The sequence below is a fragment of the Nicotiana tomentosiformis genome, chromosome 4 (assembly GCF_000390325.3).
Source record: "Nicotiana tomentosiformis chromosome 4, ASM39032v3, whole genome shotgun sequence".
Taxonomy (NCBI): domain Eukaryota; kingdom Viridiplantae; phylum Streptophyta; class Magnoliopsida; order Solanales; family Solanaceae; genus Nicotiana; species Nicotiana tomentosiformis.
In genome coordinates this window covers 75,622,183-75,642,806 of record NC_090815.1, presented here as the reverse complement: position 1 = coordinate 75,642,806, position 20,624 = coordinate 75,622,183, and the positions used below count along the sequence as shown (strand labels likewise).

The following is a 20,624-nucleotide window of genomic DNA, read 5'->3' as shown; positions in this document are numbered from 1 at the left end:
GAAGCACCTCAGTTATCGGAATACAACTTCAGCGTTGATGCATCCGTCATCGTGTCTGCTATCGGACGCATCAAAGACACTAAATGGCCTCGACCCTTGCAGACTGATCATGCCCAAAGGAATCCCAATCAAATGTGTGAATATCATGGCACCCATGGCCACAGAACGGAAGATTGCAGGCAACTAAGAGAGGAAGTAGCCCTGTTATTTAACAAAGGCCACCTTCGGGAATTTTGAGCGATAGGGCGAGGAACCATTTCAAAAATAGGGATTTCGGCAAGCAAAACGAGCAAGAAGAGCCACAGCACGTCATTCACATGATCATCGGCGGTGTCGATAACTCTCAGGGACAAATGCTTAAACGCACTAAAACATCGATTGTGAGAGAAAAGCGATCTCTAACTCAGGATTACACACCCATAGAAACTTTGTCCTTCAATGATGAAGATGCAGAATGGGTCGTACAACCTCATGAAGATGCGCTGGTAATATTCGTACTCATGAATAAAACTAAAGTTAAACGTGTGTTGATTGATCCAGGTAGCTTGGCCAACATCATCAGATTGAAGGTCGTAAAGAAGCTCGGCCTGCGGGACTAGATCGTACCCGCAACCCTAGTTCTAAACGGATTCAATATGGCATGTGAAACCACAAAAGGAGAGATAATTCTACCAATAAACGTGACTGGAACCATCCAGGAAATGAAGTTTCACGTGATCGACGGCAACATGAGGTACAATGCCCTTTTCGGAAGGCCATGGATTCACAACATGAGAGTTGTACCTTCGACCCTACACCAGGTCCTCAAATTCCCAACATCGAGAGGATTCCAAACAGTGTACGGAGAACAACCAGCCGCAAAAGAAATGTTCGCCATCGAAGAAGCAAAACCAATATTCTCGTCTTCGCCAATAAAGGGATCAGGCTCAGAAGTAGAACGAGATACCAAATAGCAATCACAGACATCGGCTTCGACCCAACCGGATAACCAGATAATCGAAGAAGATGATGATCAGAGGGTCCCCCGATCCTTCACGATTCCCGACGATTTCGACTCCACCAAATCAACAATTAAGGAATTTGAGCAAGTCACACTAATCGAGCACGGACACCAACGAAAGGTATACCTGGGAACGGGGTTGAGCCACGAACTCAGGAAGAAACTCGTTCAATTTCTTATCAATAACATTGATTGTTTTACCTGGTCCTATTTAGATATAACAGGGATTCCACCGGGCATAACGACGCATCGGCTAAGCTTGGACCCTAAGTTCAGACCGGTAAAGCAAAAGAGAAGACCCCAGTACGAGGTAAAATACGCATTCATAAAAGACGAGGTAACCGAACTTCTCAAGATAGGGTCCATTCGGGAGGTGAAATATCCGAATGGTTAGCCAATATAGTTGTAGTGCCTAAAAAAGGAAACAAACTTAAAATGTGCATGGACTATAAGGATTTAAACAAAGCATGCCCCAAAGATTCTTTTTCACTATCCAACATCGATCGCATGATCGATGCCACGGCCGGTCACGAGATCCTCACTTTTCTCGATACCTATTCCGGGTATAATCAAATCTGGATGAACCCGGAGGACCAGGAAAAGACTTCATTTGTCACCAAATATGGAACATACTGTTATAATATGATGCCCTTCGGGCTAAAAATTGCGAGGGCTACGTACCAACGCCTAGTAAATAAAATGTTCGAAGAACAAATAGGTAAATCAATAAAAGATTATATTGATGACATGTTAGTTAAGTCCCTGTGCGCAGAGGACCATTTAACCCATTTGCAGGAAACATTCGAGATTTTGAGGAAATACAACATGAAGCTCAACCCCGAAAAATATGTTTTCGGGGTTAGTTCAGGCAAGTTCCTCGGCTTCATGGTGTCGAATCGGGGAATCAAGATTAACCCTAATAAAATCAAGGCCATCGAAGACATCACCATCGTGGACAGCGTAAAAGCTATACAAAGGCTAACAGGACGAATTGATGCCTTAGGCCGATTCATTTCAAGATCCTCAGATCGAAGTCACAAATTTTTCTCCCTACTCAAAAAGAAGAACGATTTCACTTGGACCCCGGAATGCCAACAGGCACTGAAGGAATTGAAACAATATCTGTCGAGCCCACCACTACTTCACACTCCAAAAGCAGACGAAAAACTTTGCTTATATTTGACAGTATCAGAAATCGCAGTAAGCGGTGTCCTAGTTCGGGAAGAGCAAGGTACCCAATTTTCCATTTATTATATAAGTCGAACCTTAGGAGAGGCAGAAGTTAGATATCCGCACTTAGAAAAATTGGTACTTGCACTGATATGCGCCTCTAGAAAGTTAAGACCGTACTTTCAATGTCACCCCATATACATATTAACAACTTACCCACTTCGTAATATTTTGCACAAACCCGAACTATCAGGTTGATTGGCCAAATGGGCCGTCGAACTCAGTGGGTACGATATCGAATATCAACCCCGTACGGCCATCAAGTCTCAAATTTTAGCAGACTTCGTGGCCGATTTCATGCCAACCCCCGTACCCGAAGTCGAAAAAGAATTCATGCTGAAATCGGGTACGTCCTCGAGGGTCTCTTTTTACGGATGGAGCCTCGAACGTAAAAGGGTCCGGGTTGGGCATAGTTTTAAAGCCACCCACAGGTAACACCATTAGGCAATCTATTAAAATTTCCAGATTGACTAACAACGAGGCCGAGTATGAGGCCATGATTGCAGGTCTCGAGCTAGCTAAAAACTTGGGAGCAGAAGTCATCAAAGCCAAATATGACTCTCTGTTAGTGGTAAGTCAAGTAACCAAAACCTTCAAAGTTAGAGAGGATAGAATGCAAAGGTATTTGGACAAACTACATGTCATTTTGCACCATTTCAAACAATGGAATTTACAGCACGTTCCACGAGAGCAAAACAGTGAGGCTGATGCACTTGCAAATTTGGGATCATCGGTCGAGGAAGGTGACTTAAGCTCGAGGACTGTCGTTCAACTCTCGAGATCCGTGATCGAAGAAGGTCACACCGAGATAAATTCTACAAGCTTAACCTGGGATTGGAGAAATAAGTATATTGAATACTTAAAGAACGGAAAGCTCCCATCAGAACCTAAAGATTCAAGAGCCCTACAGACTAAAGCTGCTCGATTCACGGTGGCTTCAGATGGAACGTTATACCGAAGGACATTCGATGGACCATTGGTAGCATGCTTGGGTCCAGGAGATACTGATTACATCTTACGCGAGGTGCAAGAGGGTACTTGTGGGAATCACTCCGGTGCCGATTCATTAGTCCAAAAAATAATCAGGACAAGGTATTATTGGATCGATATGGGCAAAGACACGAGGGAATTTGTTTGAAATGTGACAAATGTCAAAGGTTTGCACCAATGATCCATCAACCCGGAGAGCAACTTCACTCGGTCATATCCCCATAGCCATTCATGAAATGGGGAATGGATATCGTCGGCCCTCTGCCATCGACCCCAGGTAAAACCAAATTCATCTTATTTATGACTGACTATTTCTCTAAAAGGTTGAAGCACATGCGTTCGAGAAAGTAAGAGAGAAAGAAGTTATAGACTTTATCTGGGATCATATCATATGCCGATTCGGGATACCCGATGAAATAGTATGTGATAATGGTAAACAATTGTGTGGGCAGCAAAGTGACGAAATTCTTTGAAGAACACAGAATAAGAAGGATATCATCAATACCGTATCACCCCAGTGGGAACGGACATGCCGAATCAAAGAACAAAACCACCATTCAGAACCTAAAGAAGAGGCTGAACGATGCTAAAGGAAAGTGGAGAGAAATCCTACCCGAAGTCCTTTGGGCATATCGAACGACGTCGAAATCCAGTACGGGGGCGACCCCATTCTCCTTAGTATATGGGTCCGAAGCATTGATACCAGTCGAAGTCGGCGAACCCAGTACCAGATTTTGATACACGACGGAAGAATCAAATAACAAGGCTATGAACACTAGCCTCGAATTATCAGACGAAAGACGAGAAGCTGCTCTCGTCCAATTGGCCGCCCAAAAGCAGCGAATCGAAAGATATTATAATCGAAAAACCAAGCTCCGCCATTTCAAGCTCGGGGACTTAGTACTAAGGAAAGTCACCATCAATACCCGAAATCCGAACAAAGGAAAAAATTAGGACCAAATTGGGAAGGACCATATCAGGTTCTCGAGAACGTCGGAAAAGGATCATACATGCTCGGCATTATAAACGGCAAACAGCTATCAAGCAATTGGAATGTGTCACATCTAAAACGATACTACTGCTAAGGTCCGAAAGCACACGTTGCACTCTTTTTTTCTTAGACCGGTTTTATCCCAAATGGGTTTTTCTGCAAGGTTTTTAATGAGGCAACCAAAGATCGTGCTGCACTTACAACAGTATCCGGGGCCTCTTTATAATCGACCTCGAATACTAAGGGGCATTAGCCTTCAAATATATCAAGTTCTGATGCAAGAAAGTTATTTCGCAACAACGGGGTTCCAATAGGAAAAGTTGTAAGAGCCAAATGGTCAAAACGAACCATGCTCATGTAGTTGGCCCGAACCCAGGTGCGAAACATGAACACATGTATAGTGACTTGCAAAGAAAGTTCTCCTCTTTACCGATATCTTATATCCAAGAAAAACTCCTATATTTGGAGATTTATTACACAAACAGAGTTAAGATAAATTCGACTACTAAGCCTACGGGCTACTTTATTTCGAGTTCGAGCAAGCACTCACTCGACCATTATGCCTATGGGCTATATTACTTCGAGTTCGAATCATTCACTCGACTACTAAGCCTACGGGCTACTTTATTTCGAGTTCAAGCAAGCACTCACTCGACCATTATGCCTATGGGCTACATTACTTCGAGTTCGAATCATTCACTCGACTACTAAGCCTACATGCTACTTTTATTTCGAGTTCGAGAAAGCACTCACTCGACCATTATGCCTACGGGCTACATTACTTCGAGTTCGAATCATTCACTCGACTACTAAGCCTACATGCTACTTTATTTCGAGTTCGAGCAAGCACTCACTCGACGATTACGCCTACGGGATACATTACTTCAAGTTCGAATCATTCACTCGACTACTGGCTGCTTTTACTTCGAGTTCGAGCAAGCACTCACTTGACCATTACGCCTAAGGGCTACATTACTTCGAGTTCGAATCATTCACTCGACTACTAAGCATACATGCTACGTTAGTCCGAGTTCGAGCAAGCACTCACTCGACCATTACGCCTACGAGCTACATTACTTCGAGTTCGAATCATTCACTCGACTACTAAGCCTACGGGCTACTTTATTTCGAGTTCGAGCAAGCACTCACTCGACCATTACGCCTACGGGCTACATGACTTCGAGTTCGAATCATTCACTCGACTACTAAGCCTACGAGCTGCTTTTACTTCGAGTTCGAGCAAGCACTCACTCGACCATTACGCCTAAGGGCTACACCACTTCAAATTCAAATAAGCAGTCGCTCGATTATAGAGGCTACAAAATCCAGAATTTGATTAAGTTGTTTAAATCATTGTGAAAACATTTATAAGGCATGTATAAAAACTTCACAAAACAGAAGCAGGTCGGCAAAGTTGTCTATATACAAAATTATCTACACGATTGATTACAAACGAAAAAACCAAGGACTAAGCTTCACGGTCATCCTCAGGAGCGGTTTCTTCTCTATCGGGCTCCCCACGGTCCTCGGATCCGCTCTTACTACCATCATCATCATCGCCATCAGAAGCCAAGGTTTCAGCTTCAGCTTCGAGCTCTTTAGCCTTTTTTATCTCTTCAGCAAGGTCGAAACCTCGAACGTGTATCTCCTCGAGGGTCTCCCTCCGAGACCGACACTTAGCAAGTTCGGCAACCCAATGTGCTCGAGTGTCGGCAGTATCCGCCGCCTCTCGTGCCTCCATCTGAGTAGCCTCGGCATCAGCCCGATACACGACAATGGACTTGTCCACCATGACTTTCGATGACTCAACCTCCGCCTTGGCCTCAGCAAGCCGTGTTTCAAGCTTCTCGATCCTCTTAGCCTGAGCCGAACCCTTTTGCTTGACGCTTCGAAGCTGAACATCGGGCGATACTAATTTGGCCAAGATGGTTTCTTTTTCCACAGCCAGGCGGTCGATAGTCTCCTTCCACCGATTACATTCAGCCTTGATTTGATCGACTTCTTCCCGAAGTAACCCGATCTTTTCAACTTTTTGCTGCAGCTGAGATAACGAATGGTTAACTTCCACAGTTGAGTCAAACCCATACTCTAACAGAACGAGGCTCACTTGCTTATCTAGTTCGTCCTCTTCTTCACGAGCCTTAGCCAAATCTGCTTGGTGGTCCTTTATAGTCTCGTCCTTTTGGCTGCAAAGAAGCCGTAGAGCATCTATCTCCCCCGAGACCTTCTGAAGCTCAACCTCGCACTGGCTGAGGTCGACTCAAAACCTGCTAATTGCCTGCATAGTAGGAAAAGAACACAAGTCAAGCTTGGAAAAGAACGAAGAAACCAAGTACAGTAAAATCATTACCCGAGAAATGAAATGTTGGGCCTCTTCTAGGAGAAGAGAAGCATCATCAATGTTGGAGACATCATTGACTCCAGTAAAGCAATCCCAAAAAGGGTCCCCTACACTAGAGCCTCCGCACATATCGGGGGTCTTCAATTCTCGAGCCTCCTTTAACGCCTCCTCAGAAAAGGTTGGAAGAGAAGGCAAATGATCCATTGTCACAGTCCCAAGCGAATCGCCCGGGATGCTCTGATCGAGACTCGGGGTACCGGAACCAACCCCGACCGGTACAGCCGCCATCGGCTCAGAAGCTTTGGCAACCTCGATAGCTTTCACAGGTCGGATCACCAAAGCCGAGGCATCATATTCTTCTTCTTCTTCTTCTTCTTCTTCTCTCAGTTGTTGCACCGAGTCCATCGAAAGAGAGATTGACTTCCTCCTCACCCTTCAAGTTTTGGGCTTGGGGTCCTCTGGCCGAGAGACAGCTTTTCGCTTCTTATCTTTCCCCGGTTCCGGGACCGGGGACTTGGTTCCTTCTTCACCACTCGAAGGCCTCAAAACGGCATCCTTGGTTACACCTGTATGAAAGAAAATCAGTGACGAATGGAGAATAAAAAGTATTTCGAAGAACACGAGAAGTAACCTTTACCATGATTCTTGACCTCTCATCTACCTTTTGTCAAATCACGCCAAGCGCGTTCGGCATAAGAGAAAGTCAAGGCTAACTTCCGAACCCAATCCTCGAGGTCGGGTACTGCTTGTGGCATTCAAGGGGCAGCTGTATGTTGAAGAAAGACATCAGATAAAATCGGAAAAAGATACGAAAAGCAACGTCTTATGAAAACCACTTACGGTCGAAATTCCATTCCTCGGGGAACGACATCTTCTCTTCCGGAATGAGGTCACGAGTCCTCACCCGGATATAACGGCCCATCCAACCCCGATACTTGTCTTCGTCGATGCTCGATATCAAAGCCTTCGACGCCCGACGATGAAGCCTGATTAGTCCTCGAAAGATTTGAGGCCGATACAGTCATATGAGGTGATTCAGGGAAAATTCCCGCCCCCCGACCTTGTTGGAGAAGAAGCAAAGTAAGGTTACTATACGCATAGAGAGGGATGAATTTGACCAAGGGTGACCTGATATCTCTTGTAAAAATCGATGATTACCGGGTCGACGGGACCCAACGTGAAAGGGTAGGTGTAAACACTTAAAAACCCCTCCACATGGGTGATGACGCTCTCTTCGGGGGAGGGAATTTGCAACACAACCTCGGAACCCCAGTTGCAGTCTTTCCTCATAGCCTCGAGATGACCCTCCGTTATCGAGCATATGTACATCGACACATGCTCACATCGACCTGGAACAGATGAAGGATTCTCAACCTTAAAATCGATCTTCAGAGTACACGGGCCGGGAACATACTCATAGGTAGGCGGCTCCACCGACGCCTTGTCGCCGGACGGCCGTGAAGAAGAAGCTTTCTCCTTCTGAGGTACAGTTTTTGAAGTTTTAGCCATTGATATGAGAGAAAGAAAGGTAAAGGAAGATGAAAAGTTGGTGTAGATGGGCTATGCAAGCGGCGAAATAGAGAGAAAGGGTAAGAAAATTTGGAAGAGTGAAAGATGTAAAAGTGATAAATGTTAAATGGAGGGGTTATTTATAGGCTTGCATCGTGACGGTTCAATATCAGAGGTGGCCGACCACCGTCTGACATGCATTAAATACTTTGAAAAGATTAAATCGATGAGACAGCTATCACATACGTCATGATCGAGCCTTGTGAAAACGTTAGCTTATAACTCGATCGAACCGTCGAAGATCATATTGATTCTCACCACATCCTTCCTGAGAAACGAGGGGACTATCTGTATACGGTCGAAATAGATTTCGGCTTTCCTACGTTCGATCGAGTTCAAATGGTAAGCAACCGGAGTGGGATTTTGGGATGAGTTCCGAAGGCAGTACAAACGAGCCTCGAGTCCGAAGGCTGATCGAGGAGTCGGCTCGATACTTTTATCCAGCCCGTGACCAAATCGATCTGCAAGGCATTGCTTCGAGGTCAGAAATGCGCTACGCCCACCCCGGAGGTCAAACTCAAGCCAAAACCGAGGGCTCGACCCAATTACGAGTTCGAGCCAGTGTCGAGCTCACAGACAAGAGCCGTTATGACCGCACTAAGAGAGAGAATCTTGGCGGGAATCGAGGAAGAGACAATTAATCATGAGTCCTCCACGCTTTATTTTATTATAAATAAAGTAGGATCCCTCTATTATAAAAGGGGGAATCCTTGTAAGCATAGAGGACGAAGAATACACTGTAACAAAAGATCACTTCTGATATTGAAAGATATGTCCTTGTGCTTGTTTTGCTTTGTTTTATTCATTCTTTTTGCTCACTGTTCCCATTCTCATAGTCAAGAATACACATATTTCTATTTCTCTATACGATTTGTATCAAATCGTATCACATATCTTTAGAACCATACACAAATTTAATATTATCCGATTTTTCGGGTAAACACTGCACTAGTTGTTTTTTTATCAAGCTTCTGCAATTATTTTTGGAATTAAGAAAGGTGTAATACTAGAGAGAACAATATTTGGATTAGAAAATCAGGCTCACTTTTCCTTGAATAATATTGCTCTTGCACCCTCCACTTCCAACCAAGAGGTTGTGAGTTCGAGTCATCCCAAGAGCAAGGTGAGGAGTTCTTGGAGGGAAGGATGTCGAGGGTCATTTTGGAAACAGCCTCTCTATCCCAGGATAGGGGTAAGGTTTGCGTATACACTACCCTCCCCAGACTCCACTAGTGAAATTATACTGAGTTGTTGTTGTTGTTGTTATATACTCCTAAGTTTGGGAATTTTAGCTTAGGAAAAAAAAACTGATTTGATTAGACAATTTAGGTTAAAACAAGATTTGATTTCGAAAGTGCATATCATTAAGGCAATACCAAGTTACCAACAACCAACAGCTGTTTGCCTTGGTTTTTCTGATCTGGAAATATACATAAGGATCTCTGGTGTAGATTTAGAAGTACAAGGCCGAGATTTGTTCAAAAAATGAGGGAGGGAGTTTACTACAATGGGATGTCATTTCCAATTCCAAATACTATAAAATATACTCTAGGAAGCTTGTGTAGGATAATTTCAAATTGGATTTAGGTGTTATATATATATATATATATAACCCTAGGTTAATAACTTATACTTATTAAATTGTATTACTTGTAATTATATTGTAAATGATCCAATTATATAAATATTTTTTATTAGATTAAACTCTTTCTAATTTCTACAACCTTTTCTTCAGCATTAATTGTATCAACTGCGATCCAGCTTTTAAAATTTTTACTACTTTGAGATAGATAAAATAATTTTTTTTTTTTTGTATTACTGTAAAGAAGTTCTTATGAAAACAACAAATTTCTTCACCACTAATTTCATTAATGAAAATAAATCAAATTAGTTGGACAGATGTAGCATTTAAGTTCACTAGGGAGTAGTGTGTGGAAAGTGTAATTGACATTTTTGTTCAATTAACCAAAACTAAAAGCAAACCTCTCCCCTCCCCCCTCCCCCACAGTTCACATTTCCTTGGGGCACCGTGTCCACTTCTCTTTCTTCATTTTTTCCCCTTCTCTCTCTACTTTATTATTAGTATACTAGTAGAATTTTAATTTTAATAATTTCTTTTCTTACATCTTAATTTCTCTCTCTTTCTTGTGATTCCCTCAAAACTCCTGTTTGTATTCATTCTTTTTCTCAGTTCTTAGTTCTTACATCGTTCTTTCCAAAACAGCAAAGCAAAGCCAATCGTGCCCCCCTCTCTCTTTCTCTCTATCTATCCTCTTTCCCTCTCTAGAGAGAAAAAATAAAATAAAAAATCCAGAACCAAAAAATAATATACATATTCACCGACGGATATTGCAAAGAGGAAGAAATAGACGTCGCCGGAGATGCTCCGGCAAATCCATTTCCGGCAATAGTTCAAACCGAGTTGCAGTATTAGAACACCATTTTTGACATTATTGACGAAAAAGGTGAAATGCCTGAGACTTTGATATTATCGAAAATTACTAAGGAAGTGGATGAGGAGGAAAAGGAGAAGATACTAGAAACGACTACAGCTACAACACCGAGGTCAGTTATCATCATTCCTCGGAGCAAATCCCAAGCAGCATCCCGGAGAATCATTCCTACGGATAGTACAATCACTACAGCATTCGGTACAACCAGTACTAGCACTACTACAACCTCAAACGCAGTTGAAAAGCACCTTCCTAACGGGGATCTGTACATAGGTAACTTCTCCGGCAGTTCACCTCATGGATCCGGCAAGTATTTATGGAAAGATGGGTGTATGTACGAAGGGGAGTGGAAAAGAGGCAAAGCATCCGGAAAAGGAAAGTTCTCGTGGCCATCTGGAGCTACATTCGAAGGCGAATTCAAGTCAGGTCGGATGGAGGGTTCGGGTACGTTTATCGGATCCGATGGGGATATGTATAAAGGTTCATGGTCCGCGGATCGAAAACATGGCTACGGGCAAAAACACTACAGTAATGGGGATTATTATGAAGGGCACTGGAAGAGGAATTTACAAGATGGACAAGGGAGATATGTTTGGAAAAATGGTAATGAGTATGTTGGTGAATGGAAAAATGGGGATATTCATGGTAGAGGTGTTTTAATTTGGGCAAATGGGAATAGGTATGATGGGAATTGGGAAAGTGGTGTTCCTAAAGGTCATGGGGTTTTCACTTGGCCTGATGGGAGTTGCTATATTGGGTGTTGGACCAAGAATCAGCAACAGCATAGCCAAATTCTTAATGGTACTTTTTATCCAGCAAACAACAATAAGACTAGTACTAATAATAGTACTGATTTCAGTGTTAAAGAGGATGCTTTTTTGGGGGGATTTTTTGGGCATAAGTTAGCAGCACCATTAATGGAAAATGATGATTGTGGTGGTGGGGTTGTAGTGATGAATATGGGGAAGAAAAGGTCATCAGTAGATGGAGCAAGGGGAAGCGTGACAGAAAGAAATTTTCCAAGGATATGCATTTGGGAATCTGATGGTGAAGCTGGTGATATTACTTGTGATATTATTGATAGTGTGGAGGCCTCCATGATTTACAGGGATGGATTCGGGTTCAATCGAGACGGACTTAAGCAGTTTAGGAGAAATCCTTGTTGCTTTAGCAGAGAAGAAAAGAAGCCAGGACAGACTATATCCAAAGGGCATAAGAATTATGATTTGATGCTCAATCTCCAGTTGGGCATTAGGTAATATTAATTAGAATGAAGTTGTGGATTGCCAGTATATTGGATGTTGTTCTATTTCAGTTTGATTTTTTCTTGATTATAAAATTGTTGTATAGCTGAATCCATGGTGGTTTTTACAGGTATTCAGTTGGGAAGCATGCTTCGATATTGCGGGATCTTAAAACTAGTGATTTTGATCCTAATGAGAAGTTCTGGACTAGGTTTCCTCCTGAAGGGTCCAAGATTACACCCCCTCATCAATCTACTGATTTCCGTTGGAAGGATTATTGCCCGGTGGTGTTTAGGTATTCATTTCTTGAAATATGTAAATTATAAGTTGTATTTTATATTGTATTACTTGATCTTTGTTAAAAACCATGAAAGACTTTAAAGTGGTTGGTTGGTTGTTGGATTATACAGACATTTGAGGGAACTATTCCAAGTGGATCCTGCAGATTACATGTTAGCAATATGTGGAAATGATGCCCTGAGAGAGCTTTCTTCTCCGGGGAAGAGTGGAAGCTTCTTTTATTTGACTCAGGATGATAGGTTTATGATCAAAACAGTGAAAAAATCAGAAGTCAAGGTTAGTTGCCTACCTCTTTGACTTGCACTTGAATTGATACATTTCGTGAAACAGGTCGTCATACTGTGGTTGGTTATCTGTATATTTCATTCTAATTTCTAATTGTTTTTGGCTTGGGTATATGAGATATTTGTCTCTGTTAAACAATGATGATGACATGCTCAATTTTCTAATGGGTTTGAATTTTGCAATCTTTATTCAGGTGCTTATTAAGATGCTACCAAGTTACTATCAACATGTTTGTCGTTATGAAAATACACTTGTCACAAAATTCTATGGTGTCCACTGCGTCAAACCAGTTGGTGGTGTCAAGGTATGTCTGTCAGAATTGAAATTAACTTAGACTCTTTGTTCATGTCTGATATTGTATGCTTTGATTGGGTGCAGACGCGGTTCATTGTAATGGGCAACATGTTCTGCTCAGAATATCGTATTCACAGACGCTTTGACCTGAAAGGTTCCTCGCATGGCCGCACAACAGATAAACCAGAAGGAGAAATTGATGAAACCACTACCCTTAAGGACCTTGATCTGAACTATGTGTTCCGTCTCCAGCGGAACTGGTATGAGGACCTGATCAAGTAAGTATGGGAATTCCGTTGTCACAAAATTTATTCCGTCATTCTGTACTTTCATGACTCAATTGGTTTAACTTCGTTGCAGACAAATCGATCGTGATTGTGAATTTTTGGAAGCTGAGCGAATCATGGACTACAGTCTCTTGGTTGGTCTTCACTTCCGAGATGATAATACAGGTGACAAGATGGGTTTGTCACCATTCCTCTTGCGTACTGGTAGGTTACACATTTGTAAGAGATTTATTCTAAAGCTGGTGTAATAATGTGGAGTCCAGAACAACAATAAAAGGAATCTCTGCTTGCTTTTCAGGTAAGAATGATTCATACCAAAATGAGAAGTTTATGCGTGGTTGTCGTTTCCTTGAAGCTGAGCTACAAGACATGGATAGAGTTCTTGCTGGCCGGTAAGCATAGTCCTTCTGGCTGCTGTTAATTAGCTATTGTCCTGGAGTTTACTTTTGTTCTGTGGCATTACTTGAAGAAATCTCGATATGATGGAGATACTTTATGTTTTTTTCCGATTCACAATTCCTTGGTGACTTACACATTTTTCTTTTTGAGGCTTACAATAAATGTAGAACTAAAAAGATTGCAGAGAAGTAGCGCGTTAAGACCTTCCTACCAGACACCTTGAAGGAAAATAGTAGTCCATTGCTCTATTAACGTCTGTGCTTGTATTTGTATGTCATTAGGGGCTATATTGACGCTAGTTCTTCTGTCACTAAGTAGTCTTTGGATTGTGATGATTCTCCATGAATTTGAGATTGGTAGTTGGAATTAGTGAGAGATTGCTTGGTTTGTTGCTGCAACTTTTTTGAGGGATTAGTAGACAACATTTTTTATGGGAACAACTGGACCAAGGTGTTATTATTTAAACCCTGGATAAGAAGCATGTCTTACTATATTATATTGCTCTTCAACTGCTATAACTGCCCTCGAGTTGTAAACTTAAATTACTACAGTATTTTTCGGGCAAAATTGAAACTCCTTACTGACTTTAATTTATAGCTAATATATATTTTAGCACTATAGTTAATGTGGAAAGCAATTTCTTGAGTATCACTTGTGATACCACAAAATAAGATTTTGCAGCCACGACGACAGTGTTTTCTGATAGAGTAAAAAGCTTGCTAATTTACATTGCTTTGTCCATGTTGCCCTAATACTTGTGTGTGTTTAAGATAGTTTTGTTTCTCAAACCATTCCTGATTTTGAAGTTACTTGTATCTTTACAGGAAGCCCTTAATTAAGTTGGGTGCTAACATGCCTGCTAGAGCAGAGCGGGTGGCACGAAGGAGTGATTTTGATCAGTATACTCCCGGTGGGTTCTGTAATTTGCCTCCTTCACGTGGGGAAGTCTACGAAGTAGTCCTGTACTTTGGGATCATTGACATCCTGCAGGATTATGATATTAGCAAGAAGCTCGAGCATGCTTACAAATCCTTGCAAGCTGACCCAACCTCAATCTCAGCTGTAGATCCAAAACTCTACTCGAAGAGGTTTCGGAATTTCATAGGCAGAATTTTTGTCGAAGACAGGTGATAGGGCAAGAGAATGAAAAAATCAAACAGCAAACAAAAAGTGTTAAATTATAAAGATTCTTCAATGAATCTGGAATCCCAAGTGGTGTAAAGCACATTGCCTGGAATGGGTGAGTGGCGGCTGCTACCGGTGGTCATAATCGGAAAAAATATTGGCTCCGGCAGTCATGGGCGAAGACATTTTTTGGCTCGGATATACTATTCATGCGCGGTGCTTGGTGGGGTTAGTGGCTGAATTTTATGGATCAGCCACTGGTTGAGTGTAAGTTCTGTGTACATTCCATGGGGGTGGGTAAGAAGGTAATATGAGTTATTTTTTGTTTTAGTTTTAGGGATATTTTTTTTCTTTTTTGGGTTACCAAGGAATGTGAAGATTTGAAAGATGAGCATAGGGAACTGAGCAAGTTTTCTCAGTGAGATTCAAAAAAGATTGGAGTGAGGGAGGAAAGGACTTTTAAATAATCAAAAGTGTACAGCATATAGGATGAGGAGGTTGAATAGATTATGAAAAATATATATTTGTGTGGATGTCTAAATTCTTGTTATTTATGATGTTTATAGTAAAGTGACTGCACGGAAGAACTATGTCTCTGTCATCTCTGCTGCTGGGGTCGGCGGGGGTGGTGGTGGTGCTGTCATTTTGGTTGCTTTTCTTTTGATAGCAGTGAAAGAAAGAAAGAAAGAGGCATTGCATTGGGGGCAGAGGAAGAGAGTTTTTGTATACTGAGAGTAACATGAAAAGGGGAGAAAGCAGAGACTAAAGATGCGCTGGCTGGTCCAGTCCTGTCTTTGCTCACTTTTGTTTTTCTGCCCTTTCCTCCTTTTACTGTGTTGGAGTTGGCGTGGGTTTGTTGAATTTGTCCCTCTTTTGCTGATAGAGTGAGTTTACAATAAATGGGGTTGTCCTTTCTGCACCATTTCTTTGGTGGTCGTGTTATAACCGGAAAAGAATTTGTATGTTTTCTAGTCCTTGTCATTTATGATTATATAGAGTAAACATGAAAGTGAAAATTATATATTTTAATTTGGCCTGGTCGTTAATGAAGTGTGTTAACTTTGGGTCACGTTTATATCTTAGAGGAGATAACTAGTGCGTCTTCGGTAAAATAATTGAGGTGTTCCTAAGTTTCTACGTAAGCTATTTTTAAGGAAAAAAGAAGATAAAATAGAAAAGTCGGGTGTTTTTTCTCTTCTTTTGAAGATTGGAGCAGTCGTTAAAGCATAATGCGGATATGCCAGAGACATTTGACTCAAATTGGTCTCAAGCTTAGAATCCCACAATCAAAACATCAATAAAATTACAGTTGTTACTGTAATTCCAATGAGGTTTTGAGGGCTACTTTGTCAATTCAATTTCCTTTGGCCTTTGCTGGGAATTTGTGTAGGATTTTTTTAACTGTAGGAGTCAAAGTCAGTGGGCTGTCGACGAGGTGAACAGGGCCCCACTTTCTTCTTTTTACTGTGGTTTCTTCCTTCCTTTTGACCTACTAGTTCTTTTTTACACGTACTTATATAGTAGGATTTTGCTGTGTCTGTTAGCTCAGATCGTAAGCATGGGTCTGTATCACTCTGTACGGGATTCTGTTATCAACCCATCATAGAAATATTTTACAAGTGAAGGGTGTCCTTTAGTGAGTTTACTAGAGATTAGTTTAGTGAATTATTGTTTTAATTTCTTGTTAAAATTATAAAATCGGCTGTATTAGGGAGCATTTTACTTTCGGTTCCAATGCAGGTGCCTGTATGAGTCAAAATCTATTTTTAGGATATTTAAGCTAAGGTAATACTGGGGGAAACGTTCCCAAGTCGTCATTTGTCGAAATGACCTAAGAAGCGACGAAGTCTGTGGTCGAAGAGTTAACAATGGCCGAAGTCGAGGAGTCAACAAGGATTATAACGGCTAGTTTCAAGATAAGACATTAAAGAGAATATTCTAGTGGATATTCCCCGCACTTGTACTATTAGGATTTTTTAGGAACATGTTCCTTATAAATAAAAAAAGAAAAAGACACAATGATAGAGGACATGTGATATTCACTTGTAAAAATACACTTTGACATTAGAGAGAATCGAATATCATTGCAAGCTTACAAATATCACCTTTTTACTAAGATTCTTGTCTACACTTTTCCACTAAATTCGAGAACAACTCAGATATTCAAAGGTTTATCCATCACTCATCATTGTCAGAAAGAACATTCAATGATTCTTTTCTTTCTTGGGTGATTCATTCATTTTATTTACTTAAATATCATTTATTGTTATTTATTGATTTTGAATGCTACATTATTGCCTTTGATTCCTGGAACATTGATTGTATGCTGCCACCATTATTAAAATACATCTACGTAGTATTCATTGCGCTTTTTAGAGCTCCATCTTTGGGATATTATCGTTAGCTAAGATTATCCCTCATTTGTATAAATCTAATTAGTTGAACCAAGATCTATATTTTTGGTCAAACAATATTGGCGCCGTCTGTGGGAATTTCTTAGTTAAAATTTTTAGTTCCCTCTAGATCTACGATTATCGTAAGTCACTAACATCAAAAGCCCCCGAGATCTCCTTTCTTTGTGCATACAAAACCCCACATGGCAGGTAACCAAGGAGAAAGGACAAAAGTAACAAGTGACTTCCCAACCAAACTCATGAATATTATCAACGAAAGCTGCGAAACAGCAGGCGAGAATGCGACGCCCAACGCGTTCCCTAGGCGCGAAAGGTCACCTCCCCCACACTGCAGCATAACAAAACCCAGTGGAAGAGGGGCCTCACGTCTACAGAAGAAGGGACGCCCCCAGCTGTGTAAAAACTCCTCGAAGCATCGCTGATCGACACGTTAGTGAGCGTCCTCAACAAACCTGCTCCAGGCATAACTGTAGAAACTGCAAGGGCTTACATGATACAACAAACAGACTAGCAGTGCAACTAACCAAACCCTCCAACGACATGTATAACCCACAATATTACTAACAGTGCAGGTGACAACGCTCTCACTACCGTTCTAAAAAGAATGGAAGAAATGGAGAATGAAAGCAAAGCACTCCGAGACCAGATGAAAGAGCACCAAGAACAGGTCGACAAGATACCAGGCGCTCCTAAGATGCTGCCAAAGAGGGACACCGACAGGTTCATAGAGCAGTCATACAACGAAAATGCAGCCCCGCTTGCCATACCAAAGACCTTCAAAATTCCGTCGTACCTCAGAATATACGACGGAACGACTGATCCTGAGGATCATGTGACTCATTACGTCACCGCCGTGAAAGGAAACGACCTCACTAAGGAACAAGTGTCCTCTATTTTGCTAAAGAAGTTTGGCGAGACCCTTACTGGAGGAGCATTAATATGGTATTCACAGCTCCCAGCCCGCTCCATAGAGACTTTCGAGGAAATGGCTGATAAGTTCGTAGCCGCCCATGCCGGAGCCAAGAAGGCTGAAGCCAGAGTAAATGACATATTCACTATTAAATAGTCCTTGGGAGAGGGACTTAGGGACTTCCTCGCCCGATTCAACAGAGTAAGGACGACTCTACTGAACGTATCCGAAGGTATGGTGGTCGCCGCTTTCCAGAACGGGTTGAGCAGAGATGGTTCAAGAGCAACCAAAAAACTGTTGAGTCGATTAATGAAATATCCTCCAACCACTTGGGACGAAATCCATAATGCTTATTGCGCTGAGGTCCGAGTAGACGAGGACGACCTCAACGGACCAACTCATCGGCTAGCATCGGTGAAAAACGGATCCAGAAAAGAATGAAGAAACAACATAAAGAGGGATCACTCGGTTCTATGACCCAATAGGGAGCGACATAAACCATATGCAGGGAGGCCACCGCCCCTTCCCCCCGCTATGAGGCAGGCACATCCAGGCCGAGGACATGGACTCACCGAAATGAAAGAGGTATGCCCCTTTTATTATCTTCTCACAATTTTTGTGTGTCGCCTACAGAAATAGTCTATGCTCTTGAGAAACTCGGAACAAAGGTGAAGTAGCTGCCGAGATGAGATCAGATCCGAACACTAGAAAATTCGACGCCCTCTGTGAGTTCCACCAGGAACGTGGGTACAAAACAGAAGATTGCATCCTCAGACAAGAAGCCGTAAACATGTTGCGACAAGGGCATCTCAGAGAGCTGTTAAGCAATAAGGGGAGAAACAACTTCGCCAGAGGATGTGAACATCATGGCCCACCAAAGCCGCTATCGCTAGCCTGTATTATCAACATGATAATCGGCGGTGGCGACGACTCTATCAATGACGTAAACTTCACTACTACTTACAAGCTCAAATGGTCTATCACGCGCGAACAACACGACGGACTCGAAGAAAGTATCATCTTCAACGAGTCGGATGCCGACGATTTGACTTTTCCTCATAATGATGCCCTCGTTATTACTTTACGCATTTTAGATACCGATGTGAAATACATCATGGTGGACGATGGAAGTGGCACATGCATTATCCATCCCCGAGTCCTTACCCAAATGAGACTCGATGATAAGATAGTGCCGCGCCGTATCACGCTAAATAGTTTTAATAATGTAGTTGAGCGGACATCCGGGGAAATTACACTCATCGTCTTGGCCGGGGGCGTGACTCTAGAGATGACATTCCATATCATGGAGCAGGCTACCACGTATAACGCCATCGTGTTACGACCATGGGTACATCCCATGAGAGCCATCCCTGCAGCCTATACCAAGTAATTAAATTCCCAACACCATAGGGAATATTCAGCATATGCGGAGAACAACGCACATCCCGGGAATGCTACTGCATTGCCTTAGACAGCACGGGGACCCAACAGAAAAAAAGACTAGCAAAAAGAGGCATAGAAATCAACAAGGTCGAGGTCGACAAAAGAAGAAATCAGGGACATCATCATGGACCCCGACACGATCGAGGCTACAAGTTGGGCCATAGAAGACCTCGACCCCATTCAATTAGATCCCAACGACCATAGCAAGAAGGCTTATATCGGCTGCAAACTCCGGGAACCCGATAAATTCAGTCAATTCTTAATCGCTAATGCAGATTTGTTTGCTTTCAGCCATACAGATATGCCGGGCATCCCAAAGAAAATTGCTACACACAAATTAAATGTCGACCCATTCAACCCCAGTAAGACAGGTCAGGCATAAGTTCAACTCCGCCATCAACAATGTAGTTCGCGAAGAGGTGATACAACTTTTAGAGAACAGCTCATAAGGGAGTCGAAGTACCCCAAGTGGATCACCAATGTAGTATGGTCAAAAAGAAAATAGGAAATAGCGGATGTGCGTGGATTTCACAGACTTGAACAAAGCATGTCCGAAGGATTCGTTCCCATTACCCCATATCGACCAACTCATCTACGTAATAGCCGGACACGAACTATTGAGTTTCTTGGATGCTTACTCAAGCTATAACCAAATTCTTATGTAGGAAGAAGATTAGGAGAAGACCACGTTCATCACCCACCAAGGAACGTATTTCTATAGGGTCATGTCGTTTGTGTTGAAAAATACGGGGGCTACTTATCAAAGATTGGTAACAAAGATGTTCAACAACTAGCTCGGTAAGACCATGAAGGTATATATAGTGATATGTTGGTCAAGTATGAAAAGGAAGAGGATCACATCGATAATTTAAAAGAAACTTTCGACATACTCAGATGGTACGGAATGAAGCTGAACCCGGATAAATGTGCATTTGACGTAGCCTCGGGAAAATTCTTGGGTTTTCTGGTGTCGCAACGAGAGATCGAGTTCAACCTAGACCAAATCAAAGCTATCGATGGGATACCAGAACTCTTAACCACCCAAAAGCAAGTCTAAAGGTTGACTGGTCGAATCTCCATACTATCAAGGTTCATCTCGCGGTCATCAGATAGATGCCACAAATGTTTTAGCGTACTCAAGAAGGATAACGACCTTGAATGGACTCCCGAGTCCATCCAGGTTCTACGGGAACTGAAGGCATACCTATCATCATGATCTCTGCGTACAAAACCCGAACCGGGGGAGCAACTCCTCATCTATCTAGCCATCTCCTCGTCTATCCTCGAGAAGAAAGGTACGTAATTTCCAAACTATTACATTAGCAAAACACTCGTCAACGCCGAGACAA

General features: G+C 42.2%; 3 protein-coding genes across 3 annotated transcripts; all 3 read left to right on the top strand.

The window, feature by feature from the left end:
- Positions 1-317: 317 nt before the first annotated feature.
- On the top strand, positions 318-3,368 carry LOC138909963 (uncharacterized). Its single transcript, XM_070201180.1, has 2 exons — positions 318-485; positions 2,907-3,368. Exons 1-2 carry the CDS (start codon positions 318-320, stop codon positions 3,366-3,368), a joined length of 630 nt encoding a protein of 209 aa, XP_070057281.1.
- A 6,865-nt stretch (positions 3,369-10,233) lies between these two features.
- LOC104114858 (phosphatidylinositol 4-phosphate 5-kinase 2-like) lies at positions 10,234-15,041 on the top strand. The gene is made up of 8 exons (XM_009625398.4): positions 10,234-11,829; positions 11,949-12,113; positions 12,229-12,394; positions 12,597-12,707; positions 12,782-12,975; positions 13,058-13,188; positions 13,283-13,376; positions 14,208-15,041. The coding sequence occupies exons 1-8, from the start codon at positions 10,592-10,594 to the stop codon at positions 14,512-14,514; spliced, it is 2,406 nt and encodes an 801-aa protein (XP_009623693.1). The 5' UTR covers positions 10,234-10,591; the 3' UTR covers positions 14,515-15,041.
- Positions 15,042-18,517: 3,476 nt separating this feature from the next.
- On the top strand, positions 18,518-19,222 carry LOC104114863 (uncharacterized). The gene has a single exon (XM_009625402.2). The coding sequence runs from the start codon at positions 18,518-18,520 to the stop codon at positions 19,220-19,222; it is 705 nt and encodes a 234-aa protein (XP_009623697.2).
- Positions 19,223-20,624: the final 1,402 nt, after the last annotated feature.

Excerpts from the sequence above, each read along its gene's own strand:
- LOC138909963 (XM_070201180.1), top strand. The coding sequence starts at position 318 with ATGATCATCGGCGGTGTCGATAACTCTCAGGGACAAATGCTTAAACGC. Across the intron at positions 486-2,906 it reads AACCTCATGAAGATGCGCTG|CACGTTCCACGAGAGCAAAA; the intron begins GTAATATTCGTA and ends TGGAATTTACAG.
- LOC104114858 (XM_009625398.4), top strand. The coding sequence starts at position 10,592 with ATGCCTGAGACTTTGATATTATCGAAAATTACTAAGGAAGTGGATGAG. Across the intron at positions 12,114-12,228 it reads TATTGCCCGGTGGTGTTTAG|ACATTTGAGGGAACTATTCC; the intron begins GTATTCATTTCT and ends TGGATTATACAG. Across the intron at positions 13,377-14,207 it reads GATAGAGTTCTTGCTGGCCG|GAAGCCCTTAATTAAGTTGG; the intron begins GTAAGCATAGTC and ends GTATCTTTACAG.
- LOC104114863 (XM_009625402.2), top strand. The coding sequence starts at position 18,518 with ATGAGATCAGATCCGAACACTAGAAAATTCGACGCCCTCTGTGAGTTC.